General features: G+C 34.5%; 1 protein-coding gene across 8 annotated transcripts in view; it reads left to right on the top strand.

The window, feature by feature from the left end:
- CDIN1 (CDAN1 interacting nuclease 1) overlaps positions 1-26,781 on the top strand; it is a 114,222-nt gene that overhangs the window by 2,168 nt on the left and 85,273 nt on the right. For 5 of the 8 annotated variants that reach the window (XM_090141266.1, XM_031593737.2, XM_090141263.1 and 2 more), the window contains exons 2-5: positions 19,051-19,096; positions 19,946-20,010; positions 22,958-23,018; positions 26,195-26,267. The exons of 1 other annotated variant lie outside the window; for it this stretch is intronic. In XM_090141266.1, coding sequence (XP_089997392.1) covers positions 19,051-19,096; positions 19,946-20,010; positions 22,958-23,018; positions 26,195-26,267 — 245 coding nt within the window. Of the gene's footprint in view, positions 1-19,050; positions 19,097-19,945; positions 20,011-22,957; positions 23,019-26,189; positions 26,268-26,781 lie in introns of those variants that run through there. 2 more of the 8 variants (XM_090141264.1, XM_031593739.2) reach the window with 2 other exon arrangements.

Below are 26,781 nucleotides of genomic sequence, written 5' to 3'. Positions count from 1 at the left end.
TCCAGGAGGAAAAAAAAGAAAAGAAAAGAAAAAAGTAGAAACCTGTTCTTCTGAATACAGCGTATTCAGTAGTTTTTCTTTGAAAAATTCTTGTGAAGTTCTTACAAATAGAACATGGTTGTCAAATAACTGGATCTGATTCAAATGTTTATGTCATACAATATTTTGCTTCTCTTTTTAATAACCAATCCTAATGGAATTTTACAGTTTTCTTGATAGAATCTTCCTCTGCCTCCTGCCAGGATTTAAAGGGTGTAAGGTTTGCTGACTTATGGTACTGTCTTGTTTTATCTTACACAAAGTTTTTCCTCATTTGGTTCTATTCTGTTTAAGTCTCGGAATATCTTACACTGCATAGTATGTGATCTGGGGATTCCAGGAACTTTCTGACATTGCAAGTTGACTCAGTAGACTCACATCTTTCAGAGGTTCCCAAAGCCTTACTTTTGAGTTCTCATGGTGAACTGTTGTGAAACATATTTCAGTTCAGCTAGGAGTATTATATTCTTCCATACCACAATTAATGCAGTCTGTATTCTTTTCCTTACTTAATTATAAGTTGTTAAACAAACTTAGTGCCTCTAGCCTGACTTCCTTTTCAGTGCCTCTACTTTTATTCCTGTAAAAGCATTCATTTTTGAACATTTTTGAGTGCAAACTGTGTACATAGGGAGTTTCACAGTGCTGGAGTTTCAAAGTATTAGAATTTATAGCAGCTGCCCTGTGTAGATCTTCGCTCACAGTATTTTCATCTTTGATTCTAAGTAAAGAAGTAGTGTTCTGTTTGTGCCTCATCTTAAAAGCGTCCTTCTCAGTGATAAAGAGGAGCTTTTCTGACAGCAGAAAGGTAAGAGTAGCTTTCCAGTAAGCAAAAGAAGAAAATAATACATAGGCTCACAGTGAGTTTGTTCATTTTCTGAGTATGGGTATTTGGTATTATGTGTAACTTCATATTAGGCCTTGGAAGTGCCCCAGTATGATTTGTTGTTGAACAATGTGTCTACATGTCTTACAGTGTAAACTGAAAAATATTTTGTTTATTATTTGCTAAATTTTACCTCTTTTTCTCAGTGATGGTTCATACTCAGAGGCCCTTAAAGAATTTTAAACACATGCAATCAGTGTTATTTCTACCAGACAAACTTCTGATCATCTAAGACTGCTGAGTTAATATTTTTTCTTCCTTTTTCTCCACTGTCATTGTTGCCTCTTTTTGACTTTTAGTGTTGGTGGATAAGTATGTTTTCCCTCTGCCAGCTAGCTTTATTTACAAGGAAGTATATTATTGTCTTTTCATGAATAATGTCATATCTTCGTATGTGCTGCTGCTTATATTATTAAGCAGTATTGATAAGCCCTTTATGGTAGTTGTATGAAATAAAGAAGGCTTCTGCTTCTTTTTATTTTTGTTTTTTGCTTGATTGTTTGTTTGTTTTCCTTTTCATTTCTGGAATCCACTGCTAATGGATCCTGGAGGTTGAATCAAAATGGAAGAAGGATTCTCTGTCCTCTGCTCTGATGTTCCTTGGAGCTGCAGTTCCAGGAGGGAGTACTGGCAGTGAGCTTGAGAGTAGGGGCAGCTGGCCATCTAGATGGCTTTTGGAGCTCAATGCTCAGGACTCAAGTTCAGCTATGCTAAGTAGAGATGTCTTACTTAGGGTTCCCAGCTTGTTGGTGTGAGAGAAATCAGTTACATACTCTTCTATCTGGAAAGCCTTTCATCACAGCAAAACTGACAGAGTTCTGCTGTTTCTTGGCTGCCTCTCCTCTTCTGAATAGTTGGTAAAATATTTAAATAAGCACATGAACTGTCTTCAGTCTCCAAGCATTTATCTAGCAATTCTTGTTTAGAAAGATGTCTTTGTGCCCACAAGGGATAGAAACTTTTATTTCTTAAAATGAAAATGTAGTTTAAACTCTCTCTGCTTTTCTGTATTCTCACTGCTTATCAATGAAAAATTCATGCTCTGCCTACATAAACCACCTCACTGATTTAAATAGGCTGGCTTATGAAGGAGGAGAAAGTAGTCTTTAGTGGGAGATACAGAGATCTGGAAAGAGAGACTAACATCACTGCTAAACCTTCCACCCTGTCTATTTTGAAGTGGCAAATATTTTGCACTAATTTATTCTGTTTACGTGATCTGGACCTTACAGCTAGAGCAGCTCTGAATTTATTAGGTTTTTTTATTCATTTTTTCTTTTACGTTAAACTTCAGAGTAAATGAAGTTTTGCTCTACTGTTTGTTTTTGTCTGTTATATGTAGCAAAATCTAACAATTTAACATTTGCTATGTTCTCAAAGCACTTAACCTCAAATGCAAGCGCTGACAATAAGAGATGAGAAAATGATTTTGGCTTATTATTTGAAATTAACAGTATACAAACTTTCAGAAATGTAAAATAAAATTTTGCATAATGAAAATATTCTTACAATGAAATAAAAATTCATAATATTCCCTTTGGACATAAATTCTTTGTATACGTAGCCTTGGTATCAGATCTTGATCTGCATCCAGTGCACAGATATTACAGATGTCTACTCTTAAGATATTACAGTTTTGCTAAGATGAACCAAAGAGCAGTACAGGTTTTCTCTTTTCACTGTTTAAGCCTCAGAGGACTTGAAACCAGTTGGATTTGATGTGTCACATGAAAAACTGATTATGCTTCAGCTCTACGTAGGAAGAAAACAAATTCTCCTCTGTAATAGAAATCAACATTTAACTCAGAAGAACTTTGTCTCTTTTCATTATTCTTTAGATTAAAAGTAAGATACATGTTTAAAAATAACTATTGATAGCAGCGAAAGCATTGAGAATGGGAAACACGGTTTTGATCAGGTTTTGATTTCTCTGATCGCTATAGACAGCATTTAGAAGGAAAATTCTTATATTGGCACATGTAACTTCTAGACCTTCAGGATTTCTTTGGAAGAGATGGAAAGGATTTTTTGGAGAGTTGTTATTGTTGTTGCATGTTATTATTAACTAGAAAGTGGAAGACGTGAGTAAGAATGCCTCAGCAGTAAGTTTGAGGAAATACAATGTATTTTCTATTACAGTTTGATACAAAATGATACATGTATCATTTCTGTTCCTTACAAGCCTTCCCACCTAAGATGTCCATTGTAGTAAATGGCTAAAATTATCTTAAAGGTTAGTCTTGAAATTTTGCTTGAAATGTCAGCCAAAACTGACAGTACTGATAAGTATTTTCCTTCTCTTTTAACTTTTTCTCCCTGCAGTATGGGAAGGATTACTGTATGGGTGTCCAGTTCCTTTCAAATAAAATAAAATAAAAATCACACAGAAGAGAAAGCGGGGAGAAGGTGAAAGAGAGAAGAGAGAGAGAATAAGAGTGAAGAGAAAAAAAGAAAAAAAAAAGAGGAAAAGAAAAAAAATTTCTAAGGAAAAGCTAGAAGAGGCAAGGACAAAAAGAGGGAGAAAAAAGATCCTTTCTTATGTCAAAGCTGCAGGGCTTGTCTTGGTCATTATGTTACTGTGTTGCTTTACAAAGTTTAATTTGGTTGTGCTTTTTGCCACTTTACAAATTACATGGTAGTGATAATCACCAGTAGAGTAGGAATGTACATCCTGTAACACTCTTCCAAGTATTTCATTCTAAAATGAGCTGGATGTCATCAGATAGACCAACAGATGTCTACAGATTTAAGGGCCAGATTACATCGGCTGTTAAGTAAGGATGAAGTGGAAGTTTTAACACTGACCATATGTGCATTTTAATTGACTTGTGGATTTTAGGGTGCCCTTTGTACTCATGTTGCTTATACTATGGACAGTGGTGGTAAAAATGGTAATTTTTGATTTTATTTAAGAAACAGTTCCTCACTGTGTCATTCTTCTGAAGTCTGCAGATAAGTCTAGGATAGAGTTTTATGAGCAGAGGAGGTTTTGTACATCAGGTAGAAAAATATTTTATTCATGTGTTGGTTTTCAGACAATCATATTCTGGGCTATATTACAATAGCACAATAAATCGCTGAATACACTGTCTGCTGAATATGACCTCACCATGAAAAATTTGATGCATTAGAGTAGGAAAGGTTGGAATATATCAACCTTAGCTGACAAGGGACTTTGAATTTTGACCTAACACAGATGACCTTTGTGTGCAATAAAAGTGAGTTTAATCTCCAGGTCAAGGTTGAGGTGAATGGTAGGGCAGTGTGGATTGGTTTGTGCTGGATGTGGCTGGATCACACCTAGCAAGTAAGGAAAATCGAGGTCTCTGCATTTTAGAGCAACCAAATACTTACTGACATAAAGTGTTCTCCTATATGTTATACCACTGAAGAAAAATGTGCAGTACCTTAAGACAACTAACTCTTCAGCAGGTGTAGGCTGATTCATTTGAAGTTCAATGCTTCAGAATAGAAAGTGTGAGTTGTAAATATCCTGTTCCTATAGATCATTGAATAGGTAAGCTAAATAAAATTTCTCCTCTAGCATGCAAAAGAAAGACTGTCAAGTATATTGCCTTGGTATGAAAAGGGAGAAATCTGGAAGCTTTATGTCTTTGACAGCTAACCTGTCTTTGGAACACCCTAAGTTTATTCCTAAGTGGCTTATCCTTTAAAAAGGAACACAATTAAGAGTGCTCTGATCTTTTTCAGTAGGCAAATACAAAGAAAACAAGTCCTTTTGAGCACTCCTTTGCTGTAAAAGGTATTTGATTATAGAAGCTAAGTTACAAAATGTTTTGGAGGTTGTCTAGGCTACATAATAAAGACGTATAAGTTGTTTAAATAAAAGATTGTAGTGTTTTATAGTAATCACAGACAAAATCTGTATTTTTAACTGGCTGGTGTTCCAGGAGTGCTTTTTTACTAACACACTAGTGGTACATGCCCTGAATGCTTTACACAGATAAGAATGGTAGTGGTGATGCTGGAGGAAGGAAGGTGTTCTCTTTAAATCTCTTTAAATCAGGCAGGGAAAAAAAAAGTTTGAGACTAATGGAAAGAACCTCTACTCCTTTAATAGAGCCTGCAAAATATATTCTCCAGGACTGATCAGCTCTGAAGGCTCTGGAGGTTTGATGATTGGAATGGCAGGAAATCACGCTTTCAGGACATAACGAATTGACTAGGCCATCCATCATTTGTTAGCATGTGCTGAAACGCTGGGTTTGTGTGCACAGGTCTGTGATTTAGTAAATACTTGGGAGATGAATAGAGCTTACACACAAGGGAAGATATTGCTGTCCTTCAGCAGCCTTAGACACAGATCCCTGCTGAGAAGGCTGTCTGACAGCAGCTCATCAGTAACTGGCCTGTCACAGTCAGTGATGCCCACCAGCCATCCCCAGTATATTAAATGCATTTTTAATATCTGCTTCAGTAGACTTAATGAAGAAAATTTAGTTTCCGTACTCTGATCACTGCTTCCTCAAGTGTTTTAAAGCATTGACTGAAGCACTTCCAAGAAAGAAACTGTGCTGATACCTGGAGAAGTTGATTGAAAATGAACGTGAAACAGAATGCGAACAGGAATATTATCCAGTTTCCTTAAAGCAAAACAAAAATGTCTGGGAGAAGCGCTCACCTTTTTAGAAACAATTGACCCTTCTGCAGAGGGACCTTATGCAGCATGCTGTACTAGCAGTAGAGATGGAGTGCTGAGAAAGGTGTGTACATGGTGATTCTGTTTTGTGTGGCTGAGCTTGCCAAAAGGCATAATTGCATTTCTTAAGCTTTCATATATCAGGACTTGGATCAGGTCATCATTCTGTCAGGCTTTCAGAGTCCTGAGAAGAGGATGGGCATGAATGGAATGGGAGAAATGGAATTCTCAATGTTTTCAATAATTTTGCTAACTACCAGAGAGATTTTGGTTTTGACATTTTTTGCAAAGGATGTGGTGGATGAAAATCATTGTAGCCTTCCATTATATTATTTAAATTGATGTAAAGAATAAATAATAAGATACATTGGAGAATGAAACTTCTGCTATTCTTATAATTTCGCAGACTCATTGAGAGTTACATAATATCAACATTCTGAATTGTAATGAATTGTTTCCGTAACTTTCTACCAAGTGATAAGATGCTTTGTTACCTGTATATAGATAAACTTAGTAGTTTGAATTTCCTGGGAACTTTCAGGGAAAAAATTGTGTTTACATAAAGGCAAATATGTTGGTTTTCATTTTTTAATGAGATTCAATGCTTATTATACTTACTTCAAGACAGCAAGACAAACAACTTGATTTTGTTGAAAACATCCATTTGATACATTCACTTCTTGAGGTTTTTTTTCCCTCAGGAATCCATTCTGTGTTCACAGAAGAGAAAGCAAGTGCTGAATGAGACCTATAAATTTGATTCTTGTATGTGTCAAAACAGTAATGTATTAAATGCATATTATTATAAAAATTTAAGACGTGTCCTAAACACTTACATTTTTATAACACATGGCAATGTTAAATAATACATCTTCTTGTTAGCATCTGTTTGCTGTCATTGTTGGCAGAACCTATGATTTATTACTTAAATTAATGACTAAAACCATTTTGGTTCTGATATATGCCCCTGAGCTTATCATATCACTTAATAAAATAACGTATATGCTTTGATGAGAATCATTTTTAATTGTTTACTTCTTTAAATTCCTGGTGAAGATATCATATCTTTTCAAGGTGAATGTCTCAGAAGGTTGTACTGTATTTCAAACCAAGTAAAATAATGATAAGGATTGTTTTCAGTAAGAATATAGATTACAGTAACTAATCCTATTAAAACTGTCTTCTAAGACACATCTAATAGAGCATTGTTAAGAAAAAAAAGAAAAAAAAAAAAACAGCATTAGAAAACATTTGGAAAAATACTGCTCTGTTTTCTTCAGATCCGGTGATGGTTAAAAGCCTTGTTCATTTTTTTGACTAATTGGCACCATACAAGTAGATTTCAAGCTCCCATTGGCATGCTAAGATTTCATGCTTTATCATTAGTTTTCAGCTTGTATTTCATGGAGTTCTCATCCCTGGACTTCAAACAAAGAATTCAGAGTAAATGAACTTCTTGTCAGAAGGCTTAAATTTACCAAACAGGAATCTGCACTTCTTGACGGAAAAGTGTTCTGCCTTGTAAATTCCTTAGGTTGGAAACTGTTTTTCAGCAACTAAAGCATTTTTATTGGTCTTATCATTTCTTTTCTTATGTGTTTCTTAAATTCTAGTGTCCGTAACAGTTTGAATGTGGTAGTAATTTGAATGGGATACATGATACAGTGCATGCCATAAGCTACGCAGTAGCCCAATTGTTAATGGCTGTCTTCCTGTTTTAAGCTGGAGGTTTCTTGAACTTGAATCCTCTTTCTCATTTGAGTAGGATCTTCAAGCAAGTGTTATTGTCTTTTGGAACTGGTGTAATGGCTTCAGGTTGGGATGTGGTGCTGAAGTGCACTCTATTTGGATGAATATTCTCAATTTGCATATCTGGATCTAGGCCTGAAAGGTATTCAAATTGTTTGGTATTGTTGATTCCCAGATAGCTCCGGGCAGCTGCAACACTGAAGAAAAATATCATAACACAGCACACATTCTTCTTCAACAGAAAGCAGAATGTTTTCAGATTTTTTTCTGAGACCTACATGATACCAAATATAATAGTTTCTGTAGTGTAGTCTGCTAGAAACTTTTCTGAAGACAACATGAAAACTATGACTGTATAGAGATAATATTCACTTCTATGCCTGAAGGGGTTTTTATCTGAATTAATATGAAGAGTCTTTTGGAGTTCCTCATCATTACTGAGGACTCAGATGATGATAATGACACCACATGTCTCTCTTTCCATTTGTGATCTGCTAGGAGATGGCAGAACTTCCTTTCAATCCACTATTGATACTGATGGTGTCCAATCCTTTTGCATTTCTTCTGTGAAATGCTTGCATATATTCTTAGGCTAGAACTGGTACAGAGTACAAAAACTAATAGCCAGAGAATGAGCGTAGATTCCTAACGGCAAAACAACAATTGAACATTAGCTATTTCCAGCATTAATATAAATACGTTCTCAATCCAGCTGGCCTTCAGTTTTCAATACAGGTAAGCAACATGTTCTCCTGGACAAGCTCATTATTTTCAATTCACAAAATATAAAAAGATCAAAAGAAGACATAAATTTCTGTTTCCTACAGAGTTTAAAAATGAAGTTTTGTTTTGAACAGTTGGCAGGTACTCCAAAAAGGCCAAGCAAGTTCAGTTCCAAATACAGTGTTTAATGACCTCATTGCAGTGGGTTTTCTGACACAGAAATATGTTTTTCTTTATCCTATTATTAGAAACAGGAGAGTATAATTATTGACCAAAAAGTCAGACTACATTTTTATCTCATTTGTATTGTGTTCCTTTGACATCAGTAGTCTAAGAGAGAAAAAGAAAATGGTTGTTTACAGGATAAATGCATGGTTTCAGTCTGATTTTTTTTTTTCTAGCCATGTCTGTCTGTTATTATGCTCTCTAAGTGTACTTTTTTCAAACAAATCCCAGTGGCTACTCAATAACTACTATCCATTATCTTTCTGCTTATGTTTTTTTATTTCAATTTACTATTTACACATGGACCTCACTAGTGATGGACAAACATTTTTATGTGTGATTGTTTTTGTGGCTTTGAGGTTTCTGGATGAAAATTTTGTCCATTTATCTGGTCATATTAGCCTGCAGTTCTAACACTTTCAGTCTCAATAATTTAAAAATACTATTCAAATGTTTCATTTACTTTGAGAAATTAATCTATTTCTTTCTAGATTGTTTGGGGGGGGGGGGGGGGGGGGAAGGGGGAGTAGAATTAATTACATGACAGTCATTTGCTTTAATGTATTTTGTAATTCTTAGCATTTTAGTCTCTTCACCAAGGGTAATATATCAATGGAACTTTGCATTAGTGGATGTATACTGAAATAACCAGCAAAAATCATTAAAATATGCAGAGGAAAGCAACATGCTTAGTTTAATGTACTTCTGAATATTAAATGCAAGTAAAATGGTATATAGACATGGAGTCATCTGTTATATTTTAGTCTCTGAAGCAATAGCTGTGTAAACCTTAACCTCGTAATTTTGTAAGTTCCACTTTATCATGTAGCTGCAAAAGGTAATCAAAATAAATCATAGAAGATGAAGAAATATTTTCTAGGGCTTTCTGTAAGCTTTCAGAGGTGGAGCTTGATCCATGAAATTTTGGTAAGCATATTAAATAATACAACATGATGTGCAACGTGTCAGGTCTGATAAATTATTTTGTATAGGACATTTATACAACATATGGTGAGCTGATATGTGAACAGCTTAATGACTAAATTATGTTAATCTTTCTTGCCATATTTACTTTTCATTTTTAAAAAATGGTGTTTTCAATTTCTGATTTTACTTTTTTGATCATGGACAGATATTAGAAAGGTGTAGGTCATCTCCGAGAAGCTGTGACAGTGATCCAAGGTTCCTCAGCTGTGCAGTGTACATAACACAGATGTTGGGAGAGTCATCTGTCAGCTATGCCTCTCCTATGGAGTTAGAGTTCTAGAGGGAAAAGAATTCGACACAGTGCTGTCACTGTTACATTTTCACAATGGAAGAGCATGCAAATATTCAACCTCCTGCTTAGCAGTAGTGCCCTGTCTAATGTCTGTGCTGGTTAGAATAAAAAAATAGTGGGTGCATCTAGGGCTCATAGATCTGACAAAGGTCATGCTATGCTGGGCATTTGAATTGGAAATTGTCTGGACTTAGATTTTATAAAGCTCCCACTGTTGTCGGGAAAATTTCAGCAGGGTTTTGTCCCTGGAGAGGCCTCTTAGGCCCTTTTCTGTCCTATGAATGAATTTAGATGTGAGGGTTTCTCTGCCTTAAAACTGTTAAGTTCATTTTGCATACATCCCCAGAGAGAAAAACTGGCAGATGCTTTTGTCTTGGAAGTGTTTAAAAGAAAACTGCAGAACAGGAACAAGGGAGAGAAGGGGCCCTGTGTGGAGTCCCAGAACATTTTGGAAATGGCCAATATGCAGTTTTCATCAGTACTAAGGCGGGGCACAATATGGTGCCTGTAGCTCACTGGGGAATATGAATGTTGATTAAGCATACTCCCAGGCTTTGAAATCCTGAAAGCAGTGTCAGAATAATGGATGTTGAGCAAATGTCAAGCATTTGTTAATTTCTCTGTTATTTGGAGTTTATCTACCATGATCAATCAAATAAACTAGTGCTTCTCTGTTGTGGCATGTGTCATTGATATGGTGATTAGGGGGCTAGAGAGGCCTTCTGCCTTTTTTTTTCCTTTTTTTTTCTGTTACAGGTAACAGATTACATACGAACAGCCATAACTTTAAGAATTGTTTGTGGTTGGTTTAATGGGAAGTGATACAAAATACTTAACAAAATACTTTATAGTAGTGAAATAAAATAGTACTTGCATATCTGCCTTGCTAAACCTTGAATTCAGTTGTTTCTGTTTTTGGCCTTAAAGCTTTACTCTCGGGGGTGAGGAGAAATTACTTGTAAGTGAAAGTTGATTGGAAGAAACTTACTTAAAAGGAGAAGTTAGAAAACCAAAGGTATCCTCCCCAAATTAGTATTGTTCTATAAGTTAGCTTCTTTTTTGCCTCTCAATCTCTTGGTTTCAATAAAGGTGTCAACATCCTTATTTTTGACTGGGAAACATTCATGTGACCTTTAGTTAAAAGTGGAGAGGATTACTCACGTTTTTATAAGAACATGCAGTCTTTTTAAAGAGCATGTTAGATAAGTTGTTGGTTGTTGACTAACATGCAGAAATGTTAAGGGTCCCATCCAGAATATTCTTTTCCTCTAAATTTTCAATTGCTGTTGTCTTCTGCTATCCTAGTTGTGCTAATTTGCCATTCTTAGGAGTTACAAAGAACTGAGAGTTAAATGTGGAGAACAAATTAAAAACAAATTAGGAGAAGGAAAAGGTACTGTGGCATTTGTTGTTTTACTGTAACATATTAAGACTTCGAATTAGTTGTGGATAAAGTAGGGATGTTTTGTTTGGGTTCTTTTTGAAAGTTGCCCAAAGGATGTTAGTTGTCAGATTCCTCTGAATTCTAGTAAAGTTTTTTTACCCTCTACTCATTTACTTTTTTCTTCTGGGTTTTTTTTTGGGGGGGCCAAGTTTAGTCTTTTAGTCTTTATGTGCTAAAAATGTTATTTTATATATATATATATATATATATATATATATATATATATATATATATAATATATAAGTAATATATATAGTTTTATATATATATATAAAACATATATATAATGTTATATTTATATATAATTATGTGTATATTTTTATTATATTTTTGACAACCCAGAAATTTAAGAATTGTCAATGAGTCATGCCATATTTCTTGATGCATATTGAGGTCATATTCTTTTTTTTTTTTTTTTAACATAGAACAAATATTTGATGTTGAACTAGTTTTCCTTCTTCATTAGTTTTCATATTTATTTACTGGAGTGTCTAAATTCATTTTACTGAGGCTGGTCAAATGTTGGTGCTTATGAAGGTGATGCTATGTGGTGAACCTATTGACTGTTTACATCAGTGATGACTGTTTAGCTAGGGCATAGAATCAGACATCTCCCAGCCTTTACTGCAACAATACAGGAAACAAAGGTTGGTAATTGTGGCCATTTTCAGAGCAGTACAAAGAAAACAAAAATTTAAATGCTCAAGAAAGTGGATGAAGAGAAGGGAAACTTCTATTGCTAGAAATGGAAAACAAGGCTAAAGTAGTTTTAGTATAGAGTAACATGAAATTGTGATCACCTCACTCAAACTTTCTCCTGTTGCCTGTCAGTGAGTGTGTTTGTCACAGTTCTAGATAGGAAGTTTTTAAAAAAAGAATTCTGGAAGACCACTTGTAAAAAGGAATATCTGGATTTCCTTCTTAGTGTGTTCTGCCATATCTCCAATGTTAAAATTATTTTTTTTCCCTCTGTGTAAGCTATTCTTTCTAGTAAGCTATACCTGAGAAGTGCAGTGTATGACTGCGGTGAAGTGTAAGACTTCAATTTTGGAAAGACTGACATAGATTTTGTAAATATATGCATGTATAATACAAAATAGAACGCTGTCAGCTAGGTAGAGTAACAACAATTATTCTCTGTTTTATTATATTATTATTACAAGTAACTTTTAAATTATAAACTTTCATAGACTGTGTAGAGTTTAAGCCTGAAAACTGAAGTGGACTAGCTATAAATGGGTTTATTTCTTGCCTTAAATCAGTATCATTACTCAAACTGGAAATTAAATTATACTTCTATACAATCCATGCTTGATATACGGGTGAAATTCTTTAAATTATATCTTCAATATGATCCTCAGTTGTTTAAGGAATTAACCATTTTGTATTGCTTTACTGGAAGATTTTTTTTATTTAGGGTGTTCAGTTTTACCCTGGAGATAGCTGTGCAACAGTGTGTGTGCTTGACATGTGATGCATGCAAATGCTAAATACAGTAGCAGCATGAGGCAAGTGTCATTAACGGTAATTTATGTAATGAAAGCCACCTGGCTGTCTTCGTAATTAATTGCTTGTAAATAATAAATTTAAATATAATTTATAGTTTTCTAAATTTGATTATATATTTTTAGGAGCAAGTTGCTTAAGGGTGTTTGGGGATTTGTTTAGTTTCAAATTGGCACAGATATGCATTTTACATACAGGCTAATTTTTAACAAAATGAACAGTCTAATTAGCTTAAAATTGCCATTTACTAATAAAAATAGTTTTGTATTTGTAGACTTAAAAGGAGAAATTTAGAGAATGGCAGGAGGATGAGATTGGAAGAACATGCACTAAGATTATCAGGCTGATGGAGAGAGACAAACTCTATTTGACTCCTCCTATCAGTTTCTTTTGTCAATGAATCCTCTGACAATATGATCAAAGGATACCAAAAAGGTTCTGGTATGCATAAGTTGAAAAGGTTTGAAAGTTATTCAACTCCTATGTAAGAATATTTTTTTAATATTTGACTAAATTTTATTTTCACTTTTAGCATTGACATTGTACTTTTAAAGCTTGTATTGTGAATATCGTTTGTATTTGCTTACAGGGATCTTTGTGTGGTTTTGGCATTTTGATAAGTTTCAAACACGGAACAGTTGTTTTTAATTCCGGAAGGAAAAGAAATAATAGTATTTCAGGGAAATTATTATCAACTTGCTTACTAAGATAAGATCAAGAGGTAGTTTCTTTTCAGGTGGAAATAACACTATTCTATTCCTGTGTTGTCCGAATTCCATCTTTAACCATAAAATCCACTGCTGTTTATCCACTCTGAAAATGTCCTGCTGTTCTTCTCATCATCAAATTGAAGTAATGGGGAAACAGCAACTTTCTTCTAACTTCACTTTTGACTTTGCAGGGACTGGATCAGAAATACTTTGTAGCAATTAGAATATTGCTTATTTTGAGCTACGCTTCTATTACTACTGCCCAAAGCTAGTTTTTGTATTGATAAAAGGAGATGATCATTGGCTGTGTTGATAATTTGTGTTTACCTCTGCATTTTATTTTTTTCACATCTGATACAAATTGTGTGTTGTCTGCAGTTGTTTTAAAATATATTGGCCATTACAACAGACACCAAAAAATGAGGTGTCTACAGGAGGAATTGGTGCCCTGTTCTTAAAGGAACTTCTAAGTCTTTCTAAATGAAAAATCATTCAAACAGTATCTAATACTAGCAATTTTCCTCTGTCTGCTGCTAGAACTTATTGGCCAACTAGGTCAGACATTATTAAAGTTCAAGTGGCCCAGTGGGAAAAGTAATGGCCTTATGCTACTATGAATTTTAAATGCTGCCATTTCTATGTATTGCACCATCATCTGTTCTTGCACATCACTAAATTGCATAGAAGTTGTGAGACCAACCAATGTCAAGGTCATAGAAGTGATGACTCTTCTCAAGTAGCCTTCTCAAAGCTTTGTCATAGTTATTCTCATAACCCTGTCTATAGGCAGCAAAGCTATAAGTATATGCCTGCATTTAACCTATTTTATTATTATTGCATAGGGTGAACTTGCAACGCAGGAAGTCTTAAGGCTCAGAGTCCTTATTTTCAACTTTTACTTTTAAATCTAACGAAGGTATAAAATCGACTTTGATGCTAAGACACTTTTTAGTAAGTGATTCATATTCACATCTTTTGACTTGAGCTGTTCTATAGTTTAATGAACTGGATGTTGCTGAATTTCAAAATTGATTAGTGCTATAGCTCTGTAAGTGAGCTTTAATCTTGTCTTGTTTTTAAATTGGTATCTTTAAGGCTGAAATGAACACGTCACCCCTTTCACAGGTACTTCTTTTTATCTATATGTTTATTGTAATTTTATAGCATTAATACATTTGTAATGAGAGTATTTCACCAACAACACCATAATGGTTTTGTGGTTCCCAAAGTACTGGAGTAGCAGGAAAGTTCTAACGTTAAAAGATATCTGTTTCACAGAAATAACATAACATCTCACAAAGAGATGTGACAAGCACATGACTCTCATACTAGAGAATGTGGAATAAAAATGACAATTTCTACTGTACCTGAATTCCCATAAAAACCACAATTCATTGTTGGATATACTTCCAAGATAAACTTTGACAGCTCTACTTTGGGATTTCACCCATAACAGCTTCTGAATTTTGGAAATGCAAATCCCCATGCACAATCTTTTAACCATTATGTTTATCATCTTCATTAGGTAAAGAGTTCCATTTTGTGAAAGAATAGCACTGACTCAATGTTCTTTGTAGTTCATATTTACTCTTGTTTTTTGTTGTGTTTTTTTTTTTTACTGATCACTCTTCCTTTGTTCCATGGTAAAATATATGAAAGGTAAAACAGCATTTTTATTCTTTCTGGTTCGGGCAAAAAATGTGAGGATAAAGTTGAGGGAAAAGTATTGCATTTTAAAATGATTATATGAAACAAATGGAAGCTTGTATTTATACCTAAGATTTTACATTTCCATAAATCTCAGAAAGTGAAGTGGAAAGTTTACCTTATCCCTAAGCAATACCATTGGCCTTCTTGGTCACAACAAGGCTTGCTGATAGTCACTCTGTTTTCCACCAGGACAACCAGATCCTTCTCCACAGAGCTCCTCTCCAGCAGGTCATCCTCTCACTTGTATTGATACCTGTAGTTATTCCTCCTCAGATGTAGAACTTTGCACTTGCCCTTGTTGAACTCCATAAGGTTCTTTTCCACCCAGCTCAGCTTGTCTGGGTCTTATTGAATGGCAGCACAGCCTTCTGGTGTGTCATCCATTCCTCCCAGCTTCATATCATCAAACTTGCTAAGGGTGCATTCCATCCTTTCATCCAGGTCATTGATGAAGATGTCAAACAAGATCAGAACTTGGCTTGTCTTTCATTTTGCTGTTGCCATTGCTGAAAGACACAACCCTCTGCCTCTCTGTGCTCACATCCACTGTTTCGTCTCCATAAATGTTCAGCAAGCAAGCTTCAGTGAATGCTGGTGTGTGCAATTTTTTCTGCACGGAGAAATTCAGTTACAGCCCTTTGCTTCCTACAGTATTCCATGTCAGATGCCATTTTGTCAGACTGCCCCTCTGCTGCCAAATGTCACATAGCAACAAAATTTAGTAAAGTAAATCCAGCCTCTACTGCCATACCACCAATATGCTTCTAACACTGTGGGTCAATATAGTAAAATATGAGGCATTACTTTCAGAGCAGCACTTTTATAATAATTGTAGAAGTTGTCATGTTTGGATTTTCTTCAGGTGTGGCTCCAGAAAATACTAAGCTGAATAGCGCCCGAAATCTTGGCTAGATATGGGAGCATGTTTTGCTGAAAAGAGGAAGGCAAGACATTCAAAATAAAATCTTTTAGTCCTTACTGCCTCTTCTTGGCCATAGTTTTACATCAGCTGTAATTATGAAGTGCTGATCTATCTGTAAGTACTTTAGTACTTCACTGTAAGTACTTGCAGCACTTCACTGCATGCCTGCAAACAGAACATTCTGGTTACTCTCCAGGGATGATAGTACAAGCAGGAACACCCAGAGCAGGACCAGGCCCATCCCCGTGTGTGCCAGTATTCAGTCACTCTTGTACAATTTTCTGACATTGAGACAAAACCTCCAGTGTTTCAGTTTGCGCCCATTTCAAACTGGGCAATGCTGTGAAGTACCTGTCTCTGTTTTCTTTATACCTTCCCTTCATGTTTGTATACACTGATAAGATACCTCCTGAAATAAGTTACATGGCAGTATCCTGAACTGTCACCATCAGCAGCTGTGATCTTTTTGTGCTGTCTTGCAATGCAGATGCATGCTCATGACTCTGTTCCCTCTCCAAGTACACTGTACTGTCTTTTTAAGCACTTTTCAAAACCATGATGTTTTAGTTTGCTGTCAGTGGCATCTTGCAATAGATGTTCCAGCTGTGTTTGAAGGAGCTGCTTCATTTTGCCAGGCAGCTTTCATTTTGCTGGCTATTCATGTAATTTTGCCAGTAGCAATAGAATAGTGGCCAAAAAAAAGCAACCATAGAGTGGCAGACAAGTGGTTTTGGTGTTTAACAGGGAGGCCTATGTTAATTAGAAGAAACATAGAAGCAGCCATGTGAAAATACAAATCTACTTCTCTTGGGGAGGAGAGTAAGGCTTGAAATTCTTGGAATGGTTTTGTTGAAGTAATTCTCTGCTGCAGTCACAATATTTTTGTACTGCAATCCAGTATATATCGACCTTGTTAGGTTCTTGCCTGATTTTTATTTATTCATTTATTTTGTATTTGGGGTGAGTCCTAAATGATCTGAACAGTTGAAGCATTGGAGAGGCTTGTCAGACTAAAATGAAGTAGAAAGATGAAATCAAGGACGCCAAAGGAACAAAATAGAATGGATAAGAGTAAAATGGGAGAACAGAGAGATAATGGATATATTGGTCTTAAATCTTTTTGATACGTCACTGAGTATGGTTGGATAATTGTGCAGTAAGTACAGTAATGTTACTGGGAATGGTTTTAAAATACAAAAATTTGTGTACCAGTTGGAGAGGACTCAAACCCAGGTAAATGTTGTCCTGTTCTGTGTTGTTCTGTTATTTAATTTCTGAATCTTTTCTCTACATTCAGTTCTACCGTTATGACCATGTAAATCTGCCAGATAATAATAGTTACATGGAGAGCCATTAGGGGGCCATATGTATCCAGCTCATTTATAGCCTGCAGGGTTGTTTGTTTTGTTTTGTTTTGTTTTCCAAATAAATCAACTTGAAAAACCATAGCTATGTATATGTATGTAGCCTGTTTAAGTGTATAATCTTAATTTCTTTCCTTTGTTCAGCTTTTAATGGCCACATCTACATGTTGAAGATTGCCATAATTGGATAATACACCTTTTGGGGATGCATTGTGGTGAATATCTCTGTGTTGAATGATGTATATTTAAGAATATTTAAAACCTTGACTGTATTGTCATTTATGAAATTAATGGATCACAGAAAAACAAATATGTATAATAGATAGTTTATATTATTACAGTTTTTCTAGTTTTAATATTCAGACAATTAATATTCCATTTATCATGTATAAAATGTCAGAGAAGGAGGCTCAGCTTACTGCTGTCACAAGATGCGATGGACAGACAAGCCAAAACTAGGTGTTACGGCAAAGATGCCAGAAACATGAGATACAGATAACTCAAACTGATAAGCTCATTGCATAGCACTGAACATAGTCTAGTTTAGTTACTTTGCACCTAATGCTTCAGCTGGTATATTTAGAGGTAACTTTATACTGTGCTACACATACATATCTTCTCTTTCAACTTGAACAAACCATTCAGTCATTCTGTTTTTCAGTTTTGTCTTTTCAAAGTGGGCATAAGACTTGCTTATCCTAAGTTAATATCTCTGAGATGTGAATATTACAAGGAGAAAAGCCATTTAAGTGTGGAGAGAATATTTACATTTCATGTAAATATGATGCAATGCAGGTATTAAATCCCCATGCTGGAAATCTGTCAGAAGAACAAGACTTTAGGCACTGCTGAATATTTGAACTACCTATGTTGTGCCTTAGTAGTTAAGCTCACGAAAGGGAAAATGTTAATTATTCATAGTGCTTTGCTGTACCATAAAACTCGATTTATTGAGACTATAATTTGTTCAAGTTGCATGTAGTAGGAAAATATATCAGAAGTAATTAATTGTATTCAGGATATGATGAGGTAGATATATCCACAGAGGACAATTGAAAACAGTAGTGGCATGGTATTGATTGCTTTTTTGGGGGGAAAAGAAATCTTGTCCCATTTCTAAACGTTAACAATTCAGAGAGAAAAATTCCCACTTGAGAAGAATGCTTTCCAGGTTGCTTCACTGCCAGGTGTTTGACATTGAGGGGAGCCTTAGATGAATGAAGCTTATGGCAGCTTTTGGAAATGACCGACTCCAGGGAATCTCTGCTTCCTGCTGTGAAAGTTTCTGTTTTCAAAGCACATCAGTTTCAGTGGGAATGTTCCAGTAGTCCCATATGCTACTTCTGACAGAGAGGGAAGTTTTTAACCTGAATATGAGACAGCTACTGAAGAGTTTCCCTTGCTGCTAACAAAATGAATTTCAATATGTTGCCAATGAACAAGCGATATGTTCCCAACTTCTGATGGAATTTAAGTCTATCAATTATTAAAGGAAATTATGCTTTGTTTTTCTTTGTCTTTTCCCTTTCAACTCCAGTACCTGCTACTGATAGGGCTTTGTGAGTTCTGAGGCTGAAAAAGAATCACCTAAACAATATGCTAGTTTGCTTTGAAACTCTTGCTATATTTTCCTCCCCTCCCTCGTATGCTCTCTCCTTGACCTAGCAGCAGGAAGCCTTTGTCTGAGGTGTTCATCTGGAACAACTTTTCCACACTTGTTTTCATGTTCTGTTAGATTACAGGGCAGCAGGCCTACCTTTGAAGCTCCCTTCTCTTTTGTTTCTTTGCAGTGCACTCCAGTAATTAACTTTGTCCTTCTTTTATTTGTTCCAGTCAATCGCAGTCCACTCTGCTGAGCATCTTCTCCCAGGAGTACCAGGTTAGAAGTTTTCTCCTTTGTGAGGGTTGACAGGTGCCTAATTGAATGATGAATGTCCCTTTATTTCTTTGTAATTGAACTGCCAGCTTTCTGATTGGTTTGGAGGATGTTCCCTTTTCCACATCAAGCACCGCCTGAGTCTCAGTGGATGGCTGCCAAGCCTACCCATCCATCTGTCTAATAACATCTAGCCTTTGCTTATTTGGTGGACCTGTAATAAATTATGCTAAACCATTATTATTCTGACAATAATAATTTCCCTGTGTTGCGTGGTTCCATGTGCTAAATGTTTGCTGACTTGCACTGTCAGTGCTGCTTTCCATTGCTGACAGAGATGATGATAAATGACCATTGCCGGAGTGGCAGAAGGCAAGAGAGGCAGAAAATGGAGTCATTTATCATGAGATGACAGGTGTCAGTCAAGTGGCAAGTCTCTGTGGAATTACTTTTTGTAGTTTTTCAAATAAGTTGTTTTTAAGCAATGTTCTTCCTGGTTAAAAATGCCAATTGAATTGTAAAACTAGTGTACACCAGACTTAGATGGAATTGAATTGAGGGAAAATTAATACAAAGATTGAAAGACAGAACAAGTTTTACTTTGCCCTCTGCAGCCTTCAGTAAACTTATTTAGATTCAATTATTGTGACCTTATTGGCTTTTACATATATGGTACATTGCAGTACACTATGAAGACATTCATTTCAATTGAACATCATTTCTATATAGAATCTCAAAACATAGTTCAGTTTGTATAACAAAGTGTAGCCTAGGCATGTGTTTGAACAGTCATGATTTTTGTGCTTTGATCTATGACACATTTGTAAGACTGTTTTTCTTTTGTTTTTCAAGAAACAAATAAAAAGAACACATGCCAAGCATCATACTGCAGAAGCAGTTGAATCTTACTACCAAAGGTATGACCTCCTTACCCTAGTTAAGAGTGTTATCACTAATTTTTATCATAATTATAAGTAAATTAGCACCATTAGCTTATGAAGATGATTTTCTATAAATATAAATTAACAGTTTGAGATGAATGTTACAGAATGTTCACATAAACATGTTTATCGGTGTAAATATAGAATATTTCAGCCTGATCAAGAAGTGTTTAATTTCCTTGGCTTTTAAGCAAATACTACTTTTTATAGTGCATATGAGAGCATTCATTATATACTGCCTATAGTTAGTAATTGTGTAATTTCAGTGTCAAGACTAATATTAATGATAAACTCCTTACAGCTAGTGAGCTTCTTCTGTTGCAGCTGCTTGTACTTTTAGAAAAAGCAGCTGTTTTACATTGCAAAAGTTACATACTAAATTTCTGTATTGCCAGCTTTAATTTTTAGATCACTCCTGTTTTATCAACAGAAGTGTCAGAAATAGCTTTTAAGGGAGAATGTCATTTTACGATATTCTGTAATTATTTGTGTCTTAAGCTAATAAAATGTTTGCGACATCTTATAGTTTGTCTGTTACTTCTATACACTTTATTTAAAATGTCGCAATGACATAATTGGGGCACAATGATAACTGGTAAAAATGTGCAATTAAAAAATACTTTGCAGACTGACATATCTGAAGAGCTTACATGGCAAGCAAGTTCATACTTGTGATTATAGATGTCTGATATCCATGCTTAATGTTAATCTGTATGAACCAGGAAAACAAACAAAAAGCTTCCATTTGTAAACAATTAAGTACTCTCTGTGCTTCTGCAGAATCATATGTTTAAACCTAAGCACAAACTGATATGTTTAAACCTAAGCACAAACTGATTATATCAGAAAGAAAGTCTTGTGTGAATTGTACTCTTTGGGGAGCTTGATTTTCTTTTTGAAGAAGCTATATAGTTTTGTAACAATTTGTACTGGATCACATCACACTTCTCCCAGTGTTGATGTTTGTTTAGGAAGAATATTGGTTTTAAATTTTGACATTTTAATATATATGAGAACTTAATTTAATTATTTTTTATTAGTATAATTTTAGTGAAGTGCCCTATGTTAATTGTAACTGTAACAATTCTTTTCTTAGAACACATGCAAATAATTTAAACCCTTTTTATGATAATAATATTATTAGTCCCATTACACTGAACCTGACATGCTGAATCAGATTTTGCTTTTTGCAAAGCAGCAGTGTTGTTGGTACAGTGAAGTTATAGGTGTGATTAAGTTTGGCTAACATGAGGTAGGAGTATTTGGTATTCTGTCTCCTTCTGTACACTCTGAAGTATGTGGCAGTACATAACTAATGCATTATGTATGAAGCTATATGGTAGCTATGCTATTACTGGATATTGTATGTATTGCAAACTTTTAACGTGGTTGGACAAAATGCACATATTTTAAAATCAGGTATGTTCTGGTTAATATATAGAAAACTCATCTCAATCCCATTTTTGATTTATGGTGTAATGTCTTGTAGTCTGCAGGGGCACACTGCTTGAGTCAGAAGCCAGTTTGAAATGCTGCAAGTGTAAACATGACAAACATGTTGACTACTCTTTTGTAGCATCCATCTTACAACTGTACAGTCTGTGTGATATCCTCCTCCTACATACACACAAATATTTGTGCATTCCTCTGTCTGAAACAACACAATTTTGAATGTAGTCATAATCCAGTGCTACTTGTTGGGAGAAAGCATAAGTGTGGGTTAGTGGACTATTTCCTACTGTTTGGCTGAGACTGGTATAGGCTTCAATTTGGACCAACAGAAAGTGAAGTTATAAGAAGGATCAGCAAACTTTTCATGGCAGTATTGCCATCAACAAGTGAAATCCGTTAGTCCATAATGGAATTGCCAGTAGCACTCCATTGTTAGCTGTAGCTGTGATGTTTGATCATCTGGGTGCATGTTTTTGAACATTAGTCTCAATCAAATCTTCTTGGTTAAGTATTTTGTTCTTTAACTGTCTTTTTTTTCCCCCACCATTATAAATTTTCAAGTGTTCAGATTTACATGAGACATCTTATTTTGTGTTTTTACATAGAATTGAAATAGATTATAGCAATAGGCTTTTATCAGTTCCTTTATTCATTATGCCTCAGAATAACTTGCAAACAAAAAGCCATTATCCTCTGTGAAGAGTTACATATGAAGATATTAAACCCATTTCATGAAAAGGTAAAATGATAATAATATCTGTAGCTAATGAGCAGAAGAAGGGCTTCTGATGAATAGATAATGACAGAACTAGAAAGGCTGTGGCCTTCTAATGATTTGCTCTATAAGTAAAGGTAGGATAAATGAGCAGGTTCAGATGTTGTTCTTTACCAGATTGTTGCAAAGCAGAGTGGTTTCCAAAAGTATTCTCCATTCAATCAACTCTGAAAATAAGATCCTTTATAGATCCTAAGTTCTTCTTTTAATATTTCTTTTAATATTCTTCACAATATTAAGTTCATTTTTACACTCTGATTTCACTGAAGTTAGTCTTTTGTATTTAAACTACTACCTACTATTACCTTTGTTGATAAAATCTGTGATTAAACTTCTGAATGTATTTTTTGTGGATAGTAACAAATTAAATAAGATGTACAGTGATTTGCACTGTGTAGCTGAAGATCAAATGGAACTCAAAATCCTTTCAGTGAATAATAGATATTTTTGTTTTGCATCTTTAAATAATAGAAATATAATTTGTTTATATGGCTTTTTGAATCTTTTTGAAAGACCGCTGTCTTGATTTGTTGTCTGTTTTTTTTACCAGCAACTTGAATCAGATTGTTGTATGTTGCAAATGAATAGAAAGCATTGCTGGAGAGTTTGTGATTATTTAAAATACTTATTTATTTGAATGCTTCTCATGAAATATGCTGTGCTGGGCTGTACAGGAATTACCTTTGTCTTGTCTAGGTATCTGCATGGGGTGATGAAAAATGCCACTGCCCCTGTTTTACTGGAGCTGGCCAATGAGGTAATAATCTTCACTTTTTTCTTTGATTTTCCAAATGTAGAACATAAAGGGCATATCTATAGTGACATTACTGATAAACGTAATTAACCTAAAATAAATGGTTTCCAGGCACATTAGACATTTAAAATTGTTCCCCAGTCTGTTAGTACTTATAACAATTAGACAAAAAGCCTAATTTATTAATAAATCAGTTAATTTAATTAGTCTCCTAACTTCAAGAAGAACTGTAGGAAGCTGGATTTTTATCTTGCTAGAAATTTCAGACTGTGCATAGGTCTTTAAAGCACAATTTTACTAAAAGTTCCTACATTGATTAAGTGAAGTCACATCTGTTAATAACTTTTAAATAACAAAACTAAGATTTTTGTTTTAATACAAACGGTTAATACAGTTCATTTTCCTGACCCCTTTTTAATTCTGTTCATACAGATTAGAGGATGACTAATGAAAATTGCTTAATAGAAGACAATTAAGCAGAATAAATTCCTTGGTATAGCTGTTTCCTAGAAAAGCTGGTCTGTGAAAAGTTTCAAACAGTTGCCATTAAAAATCAGACAAATTTATTGATACTGTTTATTAAGTAAAATACGAATCTGGAGAATCAAAGTATTAAAATATACTCTCTAAAGCACTACCTTGAAAACATAAAAAGTTTGAAAGAGTGGTGGTGAGCCTTCTAGATAAAAAATCGATCAACTTATCTACCCTTTAAGATCAAAGATATTTGTTCACAATAATAATAGCAATATTGCATGGAACTGCTTACGCAACTCTCAAAGAGATAAAATGTATGCTGTTTTTTTTGTTGCATTTCAATAGAAGGTGTTAGGAGACAGAAAATGAGTGCTTGCATTAAAACTGATACAGCAGTATGACCACTGTGTTGCAATAGCAGCAACTTCTACATATTACATTAGTAAGAAAGAATGGTTTCTCTCTCACATATGTTGCTGAAGCTAGCAAATGAGCGATTACCTATCAATTACTAGAAGATATTAATGGTCTTTAAAGTGTCCACATGTCCTGATCATACCATTAGCAAAGAATAAAGGATTTATTTCACATTAGCAGTAATGTGTAGCTTTTTCTTTCATTTTTTCAACTACTTCTGGAAGAACAGGTCTTAAACTACATTCTGTTCTCAGAATATAAAGAAGTATGACCTTATTAAGAATTTAAGTAAACAACTTGTTTCATGATATATTGCACCTATATTATATGAGAACTGTCTTCAAAATATTTCAAGCACAAAGTAATCTATGTTACTGGTTCATTGTATATTTTACCCATTGATTTAGAGATTATGCATATCATTTCTGACTCTAGAGAGCGTATCTTTGTTTATATTACACTAATATGCCTTTGCAATACAGATCAAAGTTTTCTGCAGTTCAGAAATAAATAAAAATTAGATCTAAGAGGAAAGGGAGATGTACAAAGAACTTATCTGCTTCTGATTTCATGGTAGCAGGTATATAAGAAAGGCAATGTATTTTGTGACTGCTGCCTAATGTGTTAGTGAAATGTGGCAATAACCAGCACCAGATTACTGCTTCCAAACAATCAAGCTGCCATTTTTATATGATAGTTAATATTTAAATGACATACTCTTGCATCTGCTGACAATTGATGTAACGGTAATACTTTATGAGACAATATATATTTAATCAGTGGAAACTGTAAAAATTGATGAGAAAAATGTTACATAGGTGCATTACAGTGTGTAGCAGCTCTGTTAAATAGGAACAGCTCATATTACTATCTTTTGGGGCTGGTTACTGAAGGTTTTTGTGAGGTTATGTGAGACTACTTTCAAGTTATTATTATTTTATTTTATATGTAGTTTCAATGTGCTAAAATAAATCTAATTTCTGTTAGATAGGAATAATAAAATTAGTCACTGTTCTCTTCATACAAATATTTTCAGGTGAGAGTTGAAGCACTATGAATTTTACTTACACGCTAAATTCTGACATGAAGCATGATGGCCCTATTTCAAAGAAAGATGGACACATGATTAATATGAAAATTAGGGAGATGCAAGTACCTGAACTAATAAGGTAGTCCTTATTCAGGCTGGACTACCTTCAGTAATTTCGCCATTTTTCATGTGTCAGCTCTGATGTGGGTTACTGGAAATAAGCAGCTCCGATGAAAGCATTTCTCTCTACTTGGGGAATTTAAGTGCATCCAAGTACATACATATTTGGAAAAAACATATGCATAAATGAAACCACCTTTTTTTGTGTGTGTCTAGTTACTAAATCAAGCTAAATTTTTTTGTACTAATATTGAACTTGAATACATGTCAAGACAAATTCACTGTGGCAATGTATGAGCAAGGTTTACTGTCTCATAGTTAAAATTCCAATTCAGTAAGGGAGTATTATAATGAAATCTAAAAAGCTGTGGTAATTTCAGGTGGAACTGCAACATACAATTTCCATACGTATAAAAAGTATTAAAGTGGAGGAAGAGCTTTGTTAAGGGAATATTTAAATTCTAGAGAATTTTTTACCTAGTTCAGCACATCTGTCGGAGGTGTTTTATTCAGCAAAACTAAGAAAAATCTGTGATGTTATTAAGGCTATGCGATATCACTTGATGAGTGCTACATATAATAAATATTTACAGCAAAATATCAGCATTTCTTCTTTTCTTTGGTAAGTAACCTTACAAAAGAGATTTTATTGCCATCTTTTTTTAAAAAATGGTTCAAATACAAAACATACAAACATAAAAAACAGTAATGTATTTTAGCTGCTTAGAATATCACCACTATTTCCTACTAGCTTCTGCTAAATCTTAAATATATGTCAAGTCCCTTCTTGTTTTATTTCATTTATGTATATTATGCTTCAAGTGGAAAACAACATAATCACACAGAGATACCTCTTTTTTGTAGCACATGGAGAGAAACTCAAATCAACATGTTCAATTACTTGTTCAGATAAATACCTTTTAGATTTTCCCATGAAATTTGGTTTTCCTTTGGATACTGTGGATTGCTGTTCATCTTTGTTTCAAATAGTTGAGATTAATTAGGAAAAGCTACTAATGTTTCATATGGTTTTGCACTTTATTTTTAATCTACAAGTAGATTACAGTGCTGATGAAGTAACCACCTCAAGCAGTATTCATATCTCTAAATTCGCTTCTATTTCTGTTGAGGTAAGATGGACTTTGCTCCGTCTCTCATGGCTCGTATTGTGTTGGAAAGATTTCTACAAGAGCAGGAACAAGCCATCCGTAAGTGTCTCTAGTATTTTTCTTCCTTTCTGTTTTTTAAATTCTGGGACATTTATGTCTGAAACTTTTCTTCTGACTATAACAAAAAAATAATAAACATAACATTGCAAGTGAGCTAACAAGGGTAACATTTTAAGGCTGGTATCTTCCAACAGCTAATGACAGTTAAACTGTATGTAAAAGGACCACCCACATTTTAATAATACTTAAATGAACACATTCTTTTTCCTTCCTAGATTTTGAGTATATATATGTCCTTTCAGTAAAATAAAGGGTGTGAAGCTCACACTACACTTAAATGTTTAATACTAGGTATTTTGAAAGTCAGTAATTACCAAAAATAAGCATTGAAAATAAACCTAAGCCACTCTTAATTTTGCAGCACTGGAGAAATATTGCCGCTAAAAGCAAAAGTGCATTTAACTGATCTCAGTATAAGAAAATAAGAAAAAGAAATGAAAGAAAAGAAAAGAATAGAGCTACAGGAGGAGGTTCAAGCCTAAATTAATTTGCC

This window comes from Phasianus colchicus, chromosome 5, assembly GCF_987193195.1.
Source record: "Phasianus colchicus chromosome 5, bPhaCol1.hap1.1, whole genome shotgun sequence".
NCBI classification, from domain to species: Eukaryota; Metazoa; Chordata; class Aves; order Galliformes; family Phasianidae; genus Phasianus; species Phasianus colchicus.
The sequence above is the reverse complement of the archived record's forward strand: the minus strand, read 5'-3'. Positions and strand labels throughout refer to the sequence as shown.